The following is an 18,687-nucleotide window of genomic DNA, read 5'->3' on the forward strand; positions in this document are numbered from 1 at the left end:
AATAAAATGAATCAAACACAAACAACCCAGATTTCTGTGGGCGGTGTTCAGTTGGAAAATGTGATGTCACATATAATTCCATGTGCCAATCAGAGTTTAGCAACATTTGAATTAAAATGTTATGGCAATTTTGGTGTTGTTTGCTTATGTTGCCAGCACTGTCAATCAAACCTGATCAAACTACAACCACACAGCCCCAATGAAGTGAGTGTCAAGCTCTTTATGAATAATAACCAAGACATTTCTTTCTAAACTTTGATTGTTGCCTATTTTCAGGGGCTTTAAGATAGTTAATTCCACCAATCTAGCTGATGCAGAAAGTGTGTATTTGTTCCTCTGCAGTGTGTTTCACCTCTGTGCCTCTGAAGCCACTTTGAAGTTGTTGTAGGTAGCATGGCGTTTCTGCTGGTGCCAGTCCTCCAGCTCGATGCGGAGTTGGTGCTGGCCAGTGGAGGTAAGGGCTTGCAGCGCTGCGTTCCCCAGCCAGTGTTCTCCCTGCGGACCGCCAAAGCCCTCCCGGTATTCCTGCCATGTCCTGTTGAAGTCCATCAAACCGTCCCGCCGATTCTGGATCACTGTCCACCCACCACCTGCTGTCTCCATGTCACATTTAGCCTGAGACAAAACAAAGACTTTGATATTATAAATCCTAAATTGTAGTAATCCACAGATAGCATACACATCTCTAAAAGAAGAGGAGTAGGGTGGGGGTCCGGCTGTGTGTTTTATAAATGTGGTGAATCTGAAATACCTCCAAGGCTGGCCTTTGCAGGTCAGGCTGGATGGTGTAGATTCCATTCTCTTTGATTCCAAGCCTGTAAATCTCTGCACAGTCCTGGGGATGTAACCTGTCCAAGGGTGCAACTGAGAACCAACATTTTTATTAATTTTTATTAATCAGCAACAATTGTACCATGTGATCACTTCTGATGCCCATTACCTGTGGGTGAATATTGTGTGATGCTTTTCAGGAAAAGCAGCAGGTCTCTCTCCCCCTCTCTTCCGACGGCTGCACTCTCTGTCAACCCCACGAAAGATTGGGTTATCAGTGAGACACAGGGGTTGAAAATATATAGAAGCTTTGTCTTAATATATGACACAGGGGGGCTCCAGTTTGTATGATGACTCTTTAAATCTTCTTCACTGTGTGTGCATGTACGAAGAGTTTTTCTCATCCTTCTCAGTGCAGTTAAATTCCTATGCACTCACCTATGACCGACACTTAGCAGGCCTTATTGAGGTTTTGTTTACTATGTGTGGGGGAGTGACTGCGCTGGCATTTCTGTGTGTGTGTGTGTGTGTGTGTGTGTGTGTGTGTGTGTGTGTGTGTGTGTGTGTGTGCGTGCGTGCGTGTGTGCGTGCGTGTGTGCGTGCGTGCATGTCTGTGTGTTGCAGAGGTGGGGGATATAAATGTGTACTACTCACCCAGTCGTTTGGCCATCGCCCCAAGGGCCTGGCTGTGACAGTGGAGGTCACACTCTGTCAGTACAGCTGCCATTAGTGCCAGGATGGCCCCTAGAGAGTTGCTCTCCTGGCCCCCGTGACTCCAAGGGCCCCCTGTTTCCTGGAGAGAGTGCATGCAGCGCTGCAGCTGAACGAGACGCTCTTTCACACCTCCAGTCTGCAAAGACAGTGCTCACAGGTACTTCTTGATGTGCCAGTCAGTCAGCCATCAATCATGAGTAAACACTGCCAAATCATATTTATATGCCAAGGACATTTCAGTCATACATGTTGTTGAGTTAAATAATGCTGTGCTTTTAAATAAAGAAAATTAAGCTGTGCATGTGCATAATCATGCATGCTTCAGTTGGGAAGATGGCATCTGAAAGGCTAATCCACTCAAAACTCACAGCTCAGTGGCATGTTTTGTGTCACCCTCAATCTGTCTCTTATACTTACATCAGCCATTGTAGTCACTCACTCACACGCACCTGTTGCTGCATGAGCTCAGCACAACCATATGATGAGGACATTTTTAAAGCAGATCTAATTTTATCCCTTCTTTGATTGCTGACTGCCATTGCTTCATGGCTGTTAGGTGGTGCCAAGTTTAGTGTGGCGACTTTCCCGTGAGAAAAGACCTGCTGACCTATTCCTGATAGTACACTGCTCAGTTCCCCCTGGCACGTGCACGAGTAGATAGGGGGTCAGCTCTGCTTCAACTCGCCTAAAAATGTTTCTGAAACATCTCACTGCTACATGGCTGAGATTAAAAGTTACAATATCTGTCTTTTTTTTTTTAGAATATCATTTTAAGATTAGTAAACAATAAGTCTCATTGGGACTGCCTCTACACTGTAAGTGATGTCACTCACCTTAGGCTGAACCTGGGGGAAATCCTGCCTGTTCTCCCCCCTCCGAGGAACATCTGAGGTGGCTGGAAGTGAAACCCCTATCCTGCAGGCAGTTTGACCCTCACAGGCCCCAGTGCCCACTCTTCCTACCATCCCGGGCTGGATGGGTGCAGCTACCAGACTGTCCCTGCAGGGAGGGTGTGTGCAGGCCGGAGATGCATCAGAGGACAGCAGTGCTCCAACATAGAGCGCCAGCAGAGGAAGCAAACCAAGAGAACTGAGTGGAATCATGTGAAATTGCATAAATGTCAGGCTCGTCCTGACCTTTGTCTTAAACTCTTGAGCAGTGGTCCACTTTCTCCTCCAGGAGGAAAGCCTTCTTTCTCTGGGCTGTAAGTTGTTTGTCCTTTTGTTGTTGATGATCCTCAGAAAACTTTCCCTTCACTTTCCTTTGTATCTCAACAACTGCCTCTTCAGGTGAAACGTGTTTGCTGACCTGTCCTTTTTGTTTAGATCTTTCTATAGTTGTCCTCGTCTGTCTTGCTTTCTACTCTTTGTGCTTCATTCATCCTCTTCTTTCTTTTTCCCCCCACCTCAGTTCATCTCACTCCCGGCCCTCCTCTTTCTCCTGCTCTCTGTCTGTGAGGTTGCTTTGGCTCAGATTCCTAGATAACTGCGGCACTCTTTGCTGTCTGACACGGACTAATGCACCCACCCCCTGACACACACCCACCCACCCACACACACACACCCACACACACACACACACACACACACACACACACACACACACACACACACACATGTTGAAACATTATGCAGAAATAAACTTTCACAGATTAATGGACCTTTTATTAATGCTGTGGATGAGCTCCTCACCTGCCTTTATGATTATACCTGTCTCACATGTTGTATGTTTATGCTAGAATAACTTTTAATTCCTCTTGAGAACCCAATCTGAACAGACTTTGACTTCCTCTTACCCATCAATGTGCATACTCAGCAATGGTTGTAGAGATGATAATGTAGCAGATGCTTAAAGTATGTGGCTCCTTCCCTCCTGTGCACCATTTTCTCACTCGCGTCCTTTTGTGTCTCAGTGTTTGTGTTTACAAACGGAGTTCCAAAGAGGCCATAAAGACTCTACATTCAATAGGAGCCAGAAGGCAGGAATTCCTCTATAAACACCAGTCATCAGGATTCTGCAGAGGCACACTCCCACTAACAAGGAGCCCAAACACACATATATAGACACACTTACACATGAACATGGAGCAGAACGGAATCAAGATGAGATCTCTGTTAGCCTCGGTCAGAAAAAATAACCTCATAATGTCAAACTGTTGTTGTGATGACTCATCACAACAACAGTTTGACATTATGAGGTCATCACTGATGAGCCATTGGCAGCTCTGTTCTTTGAAAGAAACAAAGGAGTCTGTGAGCTTAAATTAAGATGTTAAAGAAGACTCAAAAGAGAGTCAGGATTTGGGAACCTAATTTTATGTTACTGAATTCAAACACTTTTCTCTTGGTACATAATTATTTAAAGATATGTTAGATAAATGATCAATTCAACACTGAGAATGTGGTAAACAATAAGATCTTTATATATGCTACAATTCTAAATTTCTTCAGTAACAAATGTTATTATGTTCTTTTTTGTATTGAGTATTCAAGTACAAATACAGGTGGTGAGGACATAGAGATAATGAAAAATAAGTGTCTTGGTGTGATAATAGATGACAAAATAAGCTGGAAATCTCACATAAAACATGTCCACAATAAACTTTCAAGGACGATTTCAGTACTGAGTAAGGCAAAACACGTTCTGGACCACAAATCACTCTACATTTTTAACTGTTCACTGGTATTATCATATTTAAATGACTCTGTGCGGAGGATTGGGCCAATGCTTATATGTGAACTTTCATTACTATCTATATTGAAAAAGAGAGCCATAAGGATAATTCATAATACCGGTTATAGAGATCACACAAATTCACTATTCTTAAAATCAAAAACATTAAAGGTCCTATGACATGCTGCTTTTTGGATGATTTTATATAGGCCTTAGTGGTCGCCTAATACTGTATCTGAAATTCCCGAAATTCAGCCTTGGTGCAGAATTACAGCCACTAGGGCCAGTCCCACAATGAGCTTTACTTAGGACGTGCCATTTCTGTGTCTGTAGCTTTAAATGCTATTGAGGAGGAGAGAGGGGGGCAAGGTGGAGGGTGGGGGTGTGGCCTTGACCAACTGTCATGCTTCGCATGTTTTCAACATAGACAGTAAAATAAACGGACAAGGATATTAGAAGCACTTTTCCGGTGATAGCTGAGTGTTACTGCGCTGCTGCAAACTGAGCTTGCCGATGTAGATGTGACGTGAGCAACCTGTCTGAAAGTTGTAAGTCTTCTGGTAGCTGTGCCAAGAGAAATCTCAATCATTCAGAATCTTGCAGAGACGGAGAGCGTATGTATATGTAAGGAGATAACATAGACACAGGCTAATTATTGTGACTAAAATGCTAGTTAACATTAGTAATTAAACTTAAACGGCTAATGTAAGTCGAAACTGCCTGCGAGCTTCTCCTGTACTGTATGGTAATTTGTCTACTATGCGACAGTAAGTTGCGTGGTTATGACACAATCATTAGCCTATTTTTACAAAAACGGCTGCTATGGAGCCATAACTTGAGATACAAGGTAGTGGAGCCTTTTATACATTGTCGTGTTTCTTTAGAAATAAACAATGGACAAATAGAGTCTTTAAACGCTTCAAATGTAAAGTTATTCACTATCAAAGTGGCGCCAAAATGAATGGCAATCAATGGAATGCTAACGGCACCTGATGGCTTATTAGCATCAAAATGGCTCCATGGGAGGTACACTTTGTGGAGGCTGGCTTACCCCCTTGGTTTTCAAGCCATGATGTCTCTCTCTTTCTCATGGGTGGGCCAAATTCTCTGGGCGGGCAAAGCAGAGAAAGGGGAGGTAACCTTCCTCATTATGACGTCATAAGGAGGAGATTCCAGATCGGCCCATCTGAGCTTTCATTTTCTCAAAGGCAGAGCAGGATACCCAGAGCTTGGTTTAGATCTATTGCCATTTCTAGCCACTGGGAGACCATAGACAGGCTAGGGGAATTCACATTAATCTTAAAAAACCTCATAAAGTGAAATTTTCATGCCATGGGAACTTTAAAGTTCAATGATCTGGTTCATTTTCAATCAACAACCTACTCGCAATAGAGATAGAGATGGGGATATTATTTGAGGGGAAAGTTCAACTTAAAACATCTTTAAACAATCTTAAAACATTAAACAACTTTTAAATGTTTTATGGACGTACAACATTTAAAAGTTGTTTAATTTCTATATGTGGAGTGAAGCTGTGGAACGGATTGAGTGCAGTGCTAAAGCAATGCACAAGCATGACCTAGTTCCAAAAGTGGTAAAAAAATATGGTTTTCACAACAGGGAGTAAGAAGGGCTTTGACCAGTTGTTCTAACAGATGATTTATTCATTTACATTATTTTTTTTTTTATAGTGGATATACACATAATGTAAATACGTATGTTTTTTTTGGTGTGTAGGTATATACATATAAATATCTATAGAAAATTGTAGAATGTGTTACGATATGATATGATATAAATATGATGATTATTAATGAGTAGTGGAGAAGGGGTAGTTCAGTTCAGTTCAGTTAAATTTTATTTGTATAGCACGTTTAAAAACAACCGTAGTTGACCAAAGTGCTTAACAAGCTAAAAAACAAACAAAATGATAATAAGTATTTAGGATTAAATAAACTTGTGCGTCTAACAATTACTATATGGACATATTAAGTTAATATTGTTTTTTTGTTTTTGTTCTTTAGCTTTTATTATATTATTTGTACATGTTCAAAATAAAGCCTTCATTCATTATTTATTTATTGATCAACAGGAAAAAAAGTAACTGTTACTGAGTTAGCTTACATGACTGATTTACATCTTTTGTCTCTTGCCAGATATTCAAAAGATACCTCAAAAATACAATATAACGACATATCTTATAAAGTAATTATATGCACATTATACATAGTATGCACAAGATACTACAGCACACATTCACCAATAAAAAATGCCACAGTAAAGACCAATTAAAAATATATACCTGATTATTGTGAGCTAATACAGATCTGTATAGTTTAGCTGCATCTGAAGAAATGGAAAGCATTGTCTTACTATATCTCAAATGTACTTGATGTTTACACAGCCCTAACCATAACCACTACAGGCCTAACCTTAACCACTGACCCAAAAAACAGCTTTTGTCCCCAATTGAACAAACTGTCCCCAATTAATTTGTCTTTAGTCTAAAATGCGTCCCCAAATGTAGCTAAGTCAAGAATGAACACACACACACACACACACACACACACACACACACACACACACACACACACACACACACACACACACACACACACACACACACACACACACACACACACACACACGCAGGCTGTAAAGGCTGACCTGCATCTGCATCTTTGCATGTTTCAGTTGTTCACAGAAGCAGCTCATTCACCCATCTTTGACTTTAACACTTTCTCAGCACAATGTCCACAACACAGAGTGCTACACCACCCTACAGAGGTCCAAAACATAAATGTGCCCTAATGTCTGGGACAACCAGTTCACTTGGTTCATTCATTCAAAGTGAGTTGACACTGTCCTCTAGTGGTAGATCATCACAGCTCTCCCTATTGGCTATGATTCAATGCAATAAACCACACTGAACCATCACATCTCTAACATGTAATCTTGATAATATAAAGATAAAAAGCATCACTGATGGGGGGAGTGATTTAAATAAGAGGGTCCTATAGAGCTATGAAGAAGTATGCACACACGTATATGCTGATGAAGATCCTGTGATGATCAAAAGCTCTAGAAAGCCCACTAAATGGACCTTGAGACTGTCCAGAGTGAACTTTAAACCTCAGCTTTAAAGGGGGACTCCAACGATTTTAAGTTCAGTTATGTGGTGTGGTCATGTCGAGTATAGTCTATATCCTTCGCGTTCCACTTCTGGGATTGCTCCGGTGATACAGGAAATTCCGCCAAATGCATATATTTCCATTTCCTTCCGCTTTCTTTGTGTTGGAATTTTAAATTCGGTGGATTTATGAGGACTATTGTTAACTGCTCCTCAGATCTCTGCATGGTAAATTAAGACCACTAGCTATCTATCCAATCTGAGTTTTCTCTCGCATGACTATTTTGCAGCAGCTCTGTGCGGAGTTTAGGACCGCCCATGACGATTCTGATTGGTTTAAATAAATGGCATTAAACCAGAGCATGTTTTCCTCCCATCCCCGAATGCTATGTGAATTAGCCAGACTCTCCTTCAGCGTGCTTTGGAGGAGAGTCTGGCAAAGTGAGACTATGTCGAGTAATACTTAGCAAAAGTCTCTGAAAATATTAAATGATGATGTTGTCAGGGTTATCTGATCTTGGGCTTGAGGCATACATATTTTAACCAACCTGTATTTTAAACTGGGAGTGTTGGGTTTGAAAAAAACTGGGGATTTAGGGGGCAATAGGCTACTTACATTGTGGGAATTGTGGGTACCAGTGTTTTGGAAGTTTGACCCATAGAAGCTAAAAACTTGGCTATATCAGCCTCTGCTGCTTCAAAATGCTCAAAAAGAACCTAACACATATCTATACCAATGATGATATGATATAACCAGGGTTCAGAATTAGCACCATCTACCAGCCAAATGCTGGTAAAGTATGCAAGTGGCTGGTAGATTTGATTCACTCACCAGCCAAAAAAAGCAATGGTAATCTATAGAGTGGCTTGTCAAATGTAAACATTCACTAGCCATTCGGCTGATGGACCAAAAAGTTAATTTTGAACCCTGGATATAACATGATATAACGGTATATCTCTTTACATACACGTTTCGGTAAGTGTTGCATTGCTGACAAACCCCTGAAAACTGCAGCTGAGTCTGATATTGCATTTATTTCTGCAGAAAAAAATGCAGAACCTTTAGTCTATGATAAATAATAATAATAAAGGAGTCATAAATGGGCTGAGATTTTTAGTTTCCTGCGTCTGACGTAGCACGCAGGCGTTGTTTTGGAGGAGGAAGTGAAAGGGGAAGAGTGAAGCTGGGGTAGATAGCTCGCTGGCAGACAAGCCTTCAAGCAAAGTGCCAAATTTACACAGCAGTTGTAGGTTATCTGCCTCGTCAATTTACGACACGGTTTTTGTTAGTGTTTACGCAAAGGGCAACACATTTTTCTAAGAATTTGAGACAAGGTTTTGCCAAATTAACGCTAGCTAACGAGTTCAGTGCCAGCGAGCTAGCTAACGTAACGCCTAGTTAGCCACTGACGCTAGCTAACTGTCCTAAACAATAACAGCTAGTTAGCTCGCATCCTGGTCGGTTCCCGACAAGAAGTCGCCACTCCGGTGTGCTACAAGTTGAAAGTAAGTTCTTGAGACGAGAGCAGTCTATTCATATGCATAGCTAATGTTTGCTTACTCATCAATTCGTTCGGTGTCCTATTATCGCCAACGATACAACCGCTAACGTTAATGTTAATGGTGGTGCAATGTTTTTCATGAAGCTGGTTGACAAAAACAAGGCCGGCCTGTGGCTCCTCTGGGTCGACTCCCACAAGGAAGGAGAACCTGGGAGAAGAGGTTGGTAGGTCGAACAAAGGATCGTAAAGAATCTGTCAAATGTTGACTAAGGGAATATCGGTTTCTCTAAATACTTCCGTTTTTACTTGGCATTCATGCATACATAGAAGGATCTCAAAACTAACACGTTCTGTATGGTTCATAACTTCTATGTCGAGGTGGATTTGACAACATGTCTTGTTAGTGGCAAGTATCGAGTTTACACATGTCTGCTGTCAACAGTCTGTTTGAGAGAAATATCCGATGTCTATACCTTATGTTGCCAGGCAGACGGGACGTTGGCACCATCCAAATGTTTTTGTTTCGGTTGTGACTTGTGACTCACAGGTCACGTTCACGCCCTTCAGTTTCTTGTTTGATTGGGTACTTATTAAAGGTCTGATGTGGCTACAACGCCCATTACTTGCGCCAAAAAACTTGCCAAAATTCCTTGTTAAGTCTAACCTGAAATCTACTGCGGTCCATGTTGTATTGGTTTTCAAAATCCTATTTATTACACAGGATTCAGAGTATGAACACTGAGACATGTTACTGCTCTGTGGTATTGTTTTTAATGATTCGTTGTAATAGTTGGCAACTGGCAAGCATATTCGAGTTTTCTCTAAAGTACCTGCTGGTAGTTTGGATCAGCTCTATTTTAAGATGTACTCATATCCAATGAGTTGGCATGAATTGGTTGATTTTTCTCAATATAGTTAAGCACAACTTATGTTCATACAAGCTTGTCAAGCAGTGTTTCATTTTACCTTATGAAGTGAACCTTTCTGTTTTGGAGGCTCATGTGTAAAGTCTTTTTCTTCAAACCATTTGTTTTTCTATTTGATACAATCCTGAATTACAACATCAGAAGGTTAAAAATGCGTAAATGTTGGGAAACAACTTCTTTGACAGCATTATTTTATAGAAATCTTTTGCTGCACGTTATCGTGTACTACTTTCTAACGATGTAGTATATATGCTATAATTACATGTCATTAATTGTTTTCCATTCTATTAATATGCTTAGTCTTGACCATACTGTCTTGACTCTTTTTGTTAACCCTGGGTCACTGAACCTTCTGTTTATCACATGGGCACTAACCAAGATGCAGGTTACATAGCTAAGCAGAGAAATAAAGATGTTTGAGCCTTGAGAAACATCTGAAGCCGTTCAGATCTATATGTAGTCCAGAGTTTATTTGTGTCTGTGGGTGTGCATGCATATTCCATGTTAGAAGTGATCTTCATTTTGGTGTATTAGTGTATTTCTTAAAGCTTGAGACAGAATAACTTGGGATGTTTTTAGTGAGAAGAAACTTTCACCTGATTTCTGAGCCTCCTGTCAGAGATAAAAGTCTGCACTCAGGAATCAATGTCTAACGCTCTGCTGTTTGTCAAAGGTTCAAGACCTGAGTTGAGTTTCTTATGTAATCATGTGACTGTGGTCTGAGCATGCCTAGACTTCAGTGATGCTGTTGTTCATGCTTCTGGCAGCTAATCAGTCACTGTGCTTCACATTTACAGTATGGCAGTCACTGGAGTGCTGTGCTTGTTCCTTGTAAAAATAATGTCAGTGTACTTTCCAGCTTCAACTGGAACTGAAATGATTGTGTTTTATGGGCGTAGTTTCAGAATTTGGATTCATTTTAAGGGCTCCTGGTTGAGTCAGTTGAATCAAAGTTGTGTTTTTATTTCTCTTTTTTGTCTTTAAAATTAAAAAAAAAGTTTATCGCTGCTTGCAGCATTAATTAAAGTATTGCTTGTGTTGTGTAAATGGGCCAAACCAAAAACCTGTTTGAGTTGGTGGATTGGCATGTCTAAAATGTCTTTTGTGCAAGATGTATGTTTACTCACGCATAGAGCTGTTTTCTGTTAAACCGCTGTCTATCGGGTTGTCATGCTTCCCTGCCAAAAAATAATGAAAGTAACCATTTGTGTGGCCGGGTTAGCTCAGTTGGTAGAGCAGGCACACATATATAGAGGTGTATGCCTCGACGCAGAAGGTCCAGGGTTCGAGTCCGACCTGGACGATTTTCCTGCATGTCTTCTCCCTCTCTCTCCCCTTTCATATCTGGCTGTCCTTTCCATTAAAGGCTGAAATGCCCAAAAAAAAAATCTTAAAAAAAACAAAGTAACCATTTGTATTCCCACGAATCAGGGACAGAATTGTTCATTAAAGACATTTTTGTTAACAAATTGCAAACAGTATTACAACACATCTGCCTATATTCCTCCTTATGCTTTGTACTGTAAATACCCATATATTAATTTGGCCTTAGTCACAGTTAAGATCATCTTCAGTGTTATGGAGATTTTATCATAGGCTACATATTCCCAACAGACAGCTGCTATTGCTGCCATTCTCACTGAGAGTATGCACACCTACAGTAGACTTTCTACATTTTTCTTCTTGTCAGTAGCAATGTGCTTGACTGTTTACACAGAAAGAAGATAAAGCAGCCTCTTATGAAATCAAGGTTTATTTTACTCTTATTTATTTTAGTCTGTTTAGCCTATTTGAGTAAGGTTTACAGATAACCCCTCAATACTTGAACATAGCCATTTTCTATTTTATTTTATTTTACTACCCCACTGTTTATTTTGTAATATGAGTTTCCTCCATTAAAAGTGAAGTCATTAGGCTATATTTTTGTCTGCCATGATGAAATCTTTGAAGTTAGCGAGAATACTTCAGATAAGCAGAAGAAGGGACTCAAGATAAGCCTCTACAATTTTATAAATATCTCAGACACCAATGATTAGGATTGACTGTACAGCTGATATTATTTTCACAGAATGCACCTCGTTGCTCCTTTTTGGCATTTCTACAATTGCACTGTTAACTTCCTCACTTTTGTGGTATCATCTCCCAGCTGCAACTTAGACATTTTCTAAATGAATTACATAAGCCAGACGGGGACAACGCATAACTTGCTCACTCATTCATGTGTTGTGCAATATCTCAGATAAAAATTTTGACATGTGGACTGCATTTGTGCATTCAGAAATTACACTGATTGTCTAAGGTAGGCGTTAAGATAGCATCCGGCAGCTCCAGTGATTCGGCGCACCGTGCGACGCTGTGCTTGTGTTTTGTTTTATACCCTCAGAGGTTTTTAAGCGATCGAGGCGGGGATGTTTACTGTACGGTACTCTCAAAACGGACTGACAAGTCTGATCGCCAGTAACACGATTGGCCACTGCAGCGTGACGTTCCAGAAGTTGAATCTTTTGAGTCTCAACTTTTCCCCGCAGGCCGCTGCAGGTTTGTTTGCCCCCACCCCCCCCACCCTGCGACCCCCACCACAGCAGCCTAAACGCACTACCCCCATTCAGAATGGATGGGAGGACTGGCTTTTTTCCGGACCACCTGATCTAGTCTAAATGCAGCCTAATGGTGAACTAGAAGTTTTGCTGAAAGTAATGTCACATACTGTATCTCTGACTGACTGAACCAAATCACGGGGACAACCAGTTTATTGTTGCTATGTTGGTAACACCAACATTTCTTCAATATTGCACACAGAAATGCCAAAGTTGTGCCTCAGCATTGCAAATTTAGGCTATTAAATTATACATATAGACATACATACATTTGAAGACCTTACATAGAGTTCCAGGTTTGTATTATTTTTTTTAAAAGTCACATGCGATACAATTATGTGTACATATTAAGACAGTAGGGCTTTAGATAAATAGACAGTGTCTCCCAATTATGCTGTTGTAAGTGCTGGTCATTTTACATAATCATCTATATTACCAACACATGCTGTAGTAGGTTGTCTTGGCTTGGACTTGTAGTACAAAGAATGAGTCGGTCCTCTAGGAGGTAACTTCCTGTCCTGCGTGAGAGAGAAAGAATGATGTGTTCCTCGTGATTTGTCCAACAGCTTAGAAAGCACATGACTGGAATGAATGGTTCTAACCTGATTGTTCCAGATGTATAAAACTAACACACACGTGTAGGCTAATGTTTTTCAAAGGGCCTGTGTGCATAGAAACAAATTTACCTTTTGTATTGATTTCAGTGTCCCTGAACAATAGGAAAACAGTAATTAGGTTGTGACGCAATGAAGAGGTTAGAAAGGCATTGTTGAGCACTGTCTGTATGCTAAACCTTTTGTTGTTTGTCTTTCTGCAGCTGTCCAAAAATGACATCCAGGAAGAAAGTGCTCTTGAAAGTCATCATCTTGGGGGATTCCGGGTGAGTCACAACAATATGTCAATGTCAAAACCAGCAATTCAGGCTATGAAATTATCAGTTAGGTCTGTTCTAAAAATAGTTTGGTGGGATGAAACCTAAATGCCAAGGTATTATTTTTGTTTTGAGTTGAATCATTAAAGATTGGTTTGTATTAGTGTTACTTCCTTATTGACAGAAATTATTACTCTGCCATAAGCTGTCTCTAGGCAGAACAGCCCTGCTGTTCAACTGGAGACCTAATAACACTTAGGCCTCTTTCACACTGGCTGCGTGGCGTTTTCTATGTCTTTTTACACCAGAAACGTGTCTGACACGGCGCTGCTGATCTAGCCTTTTCTGTACACATGTACAGTATGTTTCCCATTGATAAAATGAAATAATAGCGTGTTCTTCAACCCTATATATACTGATTTGATAACAGCAAAGACAACGTCGGCAGTATTGACGGCAAAATAGGCTACAGAATATTTTGTTCTGTATTGACGTGCAATATTTGAAAATCGATGATTATTTATTATTATTATTTTTTAAAAATACATTTATATCTGCATTTATGTCAAAACCTAGAGACTTTCAAACATCAAAATGTTATCTATTAAATGTATTTGTGTATTCTGGAAACGCTTCCAACACGCTTCCGTGTCGTGTGTAAAATAGGCGTGTGAAAGCTCTAACCTGTTAACATGGGAACCGAAATGAAAACGGACACGCCACACAGCCAGTGTGAAAGAATCACTGCCATTAGCTTTCATGCTAAGTACTGCATGGGGTTGTCTGTTAACAGTAATTGCATTGCTATGCAAAGACTATTAAGGGCACTTGATGTTTCACAGCCTTTATTCAAAAATTTAAGTTTAATAAACATTGTTATAATAGATACTGAACCTGGGTGATATTGGAAAAATAAAAAAAGGACTCTATTGAAAATGTAGTCGCATTGCCAGACCTATCTCCACAGTGCTGTGTCAGCGATGGAGTATGGTCTGGCTACATCGCTTATCTATTCAGGGATAGGGGAAAAAACTCTCTGGCTTGTTTGTATTTATTTAAACAAATCACAACCGTCCTGGGCGGCGCTAAGCCCCGGTAGCGGATATAGTGCGCCGGAGGTCAGGCTTTATCCCAGCAATGTACATCCGTTGAGCCAGACTATTTTATAGGTGACAGAAATAACGGGGGCTAATCTCATTGTAATTTCAGTGTCATTGCCATTATCACATGGGTAAAGTGGCTACTTCTCTACAGACTGAAGTAGTTACACTTGGGAGGTGGTTTGAGCAATGAGTCTGTAATGCCTGCCTCTTGGTTGCATTTACACTTTGGTTTTTTGAGATGAGATGGCTATTCGATCCTCTCAAGACACATGAAGTGGTAAAAAGAGTAAATGGGGTCTTGATTACATCCATACGGTATATCTCCCAGCTCTAAATGATTCTAGGAAATCTCATTACTGCATAATTCATACAAGCCATCAGGCAACCTGCATCACCTGTATCCTGCTGTCTGTTGTCTTTTACTCTCAGTGTTGGAAAGACCTCCCTAATGAACCAGTATGTGAACAAGAAGTTTAGTAACCAGTACAAAGCTACAATAGGAGCAGACTTCCTGACTAAAGAGGTGATGGTGGATGACCGGCTTGTTACAATGCAGGTACAGTACAATTGCAGCTGGAAAGGTTACATCTTGGAGAATTAAACTGTTATTTGTTACTTTCTTTTACTAGACACAACACCACGGCATCACTGTTTTGCATTATCTCCACGGTTGTTAATATTTTTAGCAGTCTTCTCCTCTGCTCCTGTAATCTTGTCCATTTACCAAACTTTTTTGTCTCCTCGTGGTTGTATGTGGTAGATCTGGGACACAGCTGGCCAGGAGAGGTTCCAGTCTTTGGGTGTTGCATTCTACCGTGGAGCAGACTGCTGTGTGCTGGTGTTTGATGTCACTGCACCCAACACCTTCAAGACACTCGACAGCTGGAGGGATGAGTTCCTGATCCAGGCCAGCCCTCGAGATCCTGAGAACTTCCCCTTTGTGGTGCTGGGCAACAAGATTGACTTGGAGAACAGACAGGTTGGTATCAGTGGGTAACGTCTCCATGAGGACCTCATTTTAAATCATTACCCATGCGGCATTCAAATGTCAGATCCCTCAAACTCCAAGGCCCATTTCCAATGTCCACCCTAACAGGCTGTCTACGCCTACACATGTTTCAGCTGTGTTTTGCTTCCGAATTAAATTGAAATTAATGAAGATCCGTGTTTGTTACTCACTCTCTGAGAATGGCTTAATAATAGCATATTATTAGTGTTAGATCAGATGCAAACACCATACCCTATAACAAAGAACTTTGCACAGTGCTTGCTGCAAGGTACATTTGTTCTTGCTAGCTTTTTAGGACTTCTGTCATTCCAGTTTTTTAACATTAATTTATTACATTTGCACCCTTGTGCATCACACTCTTTTGGGGAAGGGGTGCATTTTGTGGTTATGTTATAGTGACAGCAGAAATACAAAGGGGAAATATGGAATGGTATGCATCGTGACCACTTTGCCACTAGACCCCACTTGTGCTTCAGTCTTGAGAATCCATAAGGATGGACATGGGAACTTTATAATTTTCATGGCGTATGATGATCTTAATGCACTTTATTAAAAAAGAATGATGTAAAATAACATTTCGTTTAACATTTCTGACTTTATTAAAAATGTTTTTTTCAGGCTGCCTGGGTAGCTCACCTGGTATGGGGGCGCGCTTGCCCATATATAGAGGTTCACTCCTCAAATTAGCGGCCGCAGGTTCAACTCTGACCTGTGGCCCTTTGCTGCATGTCATTCCCCCTCTCTCTCCCCTTTCATGTCTTCAGCTGTCCTATAAAAATAAAGGCCTAAAATGCCCAAAAAGTAATCTTTAAAAAAAAATTGTTTTTTTCTTTTGGAGACAACTATGAAACTATCCTTGTACATTCCAGCTCACTGTATTGATGAATCTCTTCCTCTTCATACACACAGGTAACCACCAAAAGGGCTCAGGCTTGGTGTCAGAGTAAGAACAACATCCCCTACTTTGAGACCAGTGCCAAAGAAGCCATAAATGTAGAACAGGCATTCCAGACAATTGCACGTAACGCCCTCAAACAAGTGAGTTACAGTTCCTTGAAATGAAAATGAAAGACGGTGGTTTGAGATGTGTGCTTTTTTGATTTGCATATTATGATGCAACAATAATAGCTGAATAATTTAAAACCCAGTCTTTTTTACTGTCAGTTTATTTCCTATGCTGATTATTTTCTCTATTTTGCTGCCTTTCAGGAGACAGAGGTGGAGTTGTATAATGAATTCCCAGAGCCCATAAAACTGGATAGGAATGACAGAGCTAAACCTTCAGCAGAAAGCTGCAGCTGCTAAGGGACAACTTGGACCATCTTCTCTCTTGGCTTTCTGAAACACCCCGTCACCGGTTACATCACCTGCACCTCGCTCCCAGGGAAAAGACTTCCCTACTGGTCTTCCTCCTTCATGCCATTGGTTCATTCCATCGACACAACCCCTCACGCAGTACGCTGCACATGGATGTAACACCCCCCCCACACACACACACACACACACACACACACACACACACACACACACACACACACACCCACACACCCAGACAGACACATACACACTTAGTACAAAAATGAATACACTAGCTGACAAATCCAGTGCCCAAAGATCACACGAGAGAAGAATGACACCCCTTCTGACCTGACAGTCCCTGACTCAATAGTGAGTGATCTCCTGTCCCGACCACCCATTTTTCTGACTCTCACACTGAGGGGGCAAGATGGAGCTAGTTCAAAGAGTGCAATTGAGAACTCTAGATGGACTGGCTGAATCTCTGGCTAAATGTGAGATGATGTTGGCTAATGTCAGCATCCCAAGTATCTTATAATCGCCCAACTCTCTCTCTCTCTCTCTCTCTCTCTCTCTCTCTCTCTCTCTCTCTCTCTCTCTCTCTCTCTATATATATATATATATATATATATATATATATATATATATATATATATATCTATATATATATATAGATATAAATATATAAATATAAATTGGTGTTATTTCTCAAGCCAATCTAAAACGCATATTTGTTTTTTTGCACTTTCTTTTTATGTTTTTGCATTTTAAATATTATAGAGGGATGACTGATTTTGGGCAACATCTGCTACCACACGGCTTTTGATAAGCTTCAAATTATACCTCCTCACTTGTTTTTCCTGTCAAATATATCAAAAATATATCCCCTGAGAATCTGTTGAACACTGGTGATTGTACTGCCTTTTCCCTTCAAGGTTGTGTGTTAATTGGTTTATAACTGCCTCACACTACAGAAGAAATGTACCTAAGTACGTAGACATTAAGTCAAAGGTGATAATGCAGTCACAGTGTAAAACATGGATTAATTCCTTGATATATTAATATTTGCCTTTTATGTAACATTACTTGTACTGCTACTATTACTGCTGTGTGTGTTATGTCCTTTATCAGACATCTTTCAACACTATGGAATTACAACACGTGTCAACAATACAGCATACACCTGTCTTTTGTCATGTCTTTGTTATTGCTGTTCTCTCTATCTGCTTGTAGCTCAGGTTGGCTAAGTACTTACTATTTTTAACTGATTGTGCATTACAGTGTATAGATGGTAAAGGTAAATGGCTGATGAATTGAACTGAAATGGATGTTCTCTCTTTCCATTTTAAGAAAAGATCCAACATTTTGCCCTGGTATTTCTTCTCCTTATAGAAAAAAAATCACTGCGATGCCAATGATGTTGTCAAAGAAAATTGGGACGTCAAATAAAACTCTTGAATATATCAATGGTGTAGCATTATGTGTCTCAATTTCTGTTTGTTAAATCTCTTAGTTTCTTTATGCATCCACTTGCATAGTGAAAGATATGCTTATTTTTCGTGGCTTTCCTATGTTCCTAAAAGTGACTTAAAACATTTTTGTGATACTAAACTTGGATGAACTGCAGTGTTTGAAAATGTGGTAAATGGTCGCCGGGTTGGATCAGTGGGTAGAGCAGGTGCACATATACTTGGAGGTTTATGCTTCAATGCAGAGTTCCAGGGTTCGAATCCGACCTGTGACGATTTCCTGCATGTCTTCCACCTCTCTCTTTCCCCTTTCTCACCTAGCTGTTCTGTCAAAATAAAGGCAGAAAATCTTAAAACATAAATACAAACGTGGTAAATGCCCCCACACAGGTGTTTTACCTATTTTGGCTGATCAGACCTCTCCTCAGGACTGTGAGTGTTCACAAGGTGCTTGATTGACAGCTCCCTAACTCTCCTGTTGGTGTGGCTGCATCTCAGTCTGTACACTCACTCCTTGTTCACCCATTACATATATGTATTAATAATATATATATACTACATGATAATTACTCAAAAGTTCACTTTATAGCAAGTAGTAAATTAAAATTTCACACAGCCACAGCATA

At 40.4% G+C, this 18,687-nt stretch overlaps 2 protein-coding genes across 4 annotated transcripts in view; one reads left to right on the forward strand and one right to left on the reverse strand.

Annotated features, from left to right (window-relative positions):
• The window catches only part of si:ch211-157b11.8 (fibroleukin), a 4,045-nt gene extending 1,022 nt beyond the window's left edge, over nt 1-3,023 (reverse strand). The window contains exons 1-5 of the mRNA XM_031287722.2: nt 2,319-3,023; nt 1,426-1,621; nt 941-1,018; nt 752-864; nt 353-615 (exon numbers count right to left, since the gene is read on the reverse strand). Coding sequence (XP_031143582.1) covers nt 353-615; nt 752-864; nt 941-1,018; nt 1,426-1,621; nt 2,319-2,600 — 932 coding nt within the window. The 5' untranslated portion in view covers nt 2,601-3,023. The remainder of the gene's footprint in view (nt 1-352; nt 616-751; nt 865-940; nt 1,019-1,425; nt 1,622-2,318) is intronic.
• A 5,404-nt stretch (nt 3,024-8,427) lies between these two features.
• Nucleotides 8,428-17,121, forward strand: LOC116041682 (ras-related protein rab7-like). 3 transcript variants are annotated; one of them, XM_036002253.1, is made up of 7 exons: nt 8,428-8,794; nt 13,131-13,193; nt 14,717-14,843; nt 15,048-15,266; nt 16,206-16,334; nt 16,506-16,796; nt 16,859-17,120. In XM_036002253.1, the coding sequence occupies exons 2-6, from the start codon at nt 13,141-13,143 to the stop codon at nt 16,599-16,601; spliced, it is 624 nt and encodes a 207-aa protein (XP_035858146.1). In that variant the 5' UTR covers nt 8,428-8,794; nt 13,131-13,140; the 3' UTR covers nt 16,602-16,796; nt 16,859-17,120. The 3 variants fall into 3 exon arrangements, with proteins under 3 accessions (XP_035858146.1, XP_031143545.1, XP_035858147.1); XM_036002254.1 differs by lacking the exon at nt 8,428-8,794 and adding an exon at nt 8,957-9,010 and having other exon boundaries at nt 16,859-17,121; XM_031287685.2 differs by lacking the exon at nt 16,859-17,120 and having other exon boundaries at nt 16,506-16,802.
• The last annotated feature ends 1,566 nt before the right edge of the window (nt 17,122-18,687 follow it).

This window comes from Sander lucioperca, chromosome 6 (genome assembly GCF_008315115.2).
Source record: "Sander lucioperca isolate FBNREF2018 chromosome 6, SLUC_FBN_1.2, whole genome shotgun sequence".
Classification (NCBI taxonomy): domain Eukaryota; kingdom Metazoa; phylum Chordata; class Actinopteri; order Perciformes; family Percidae; genus Sander; species Sander lucioperca.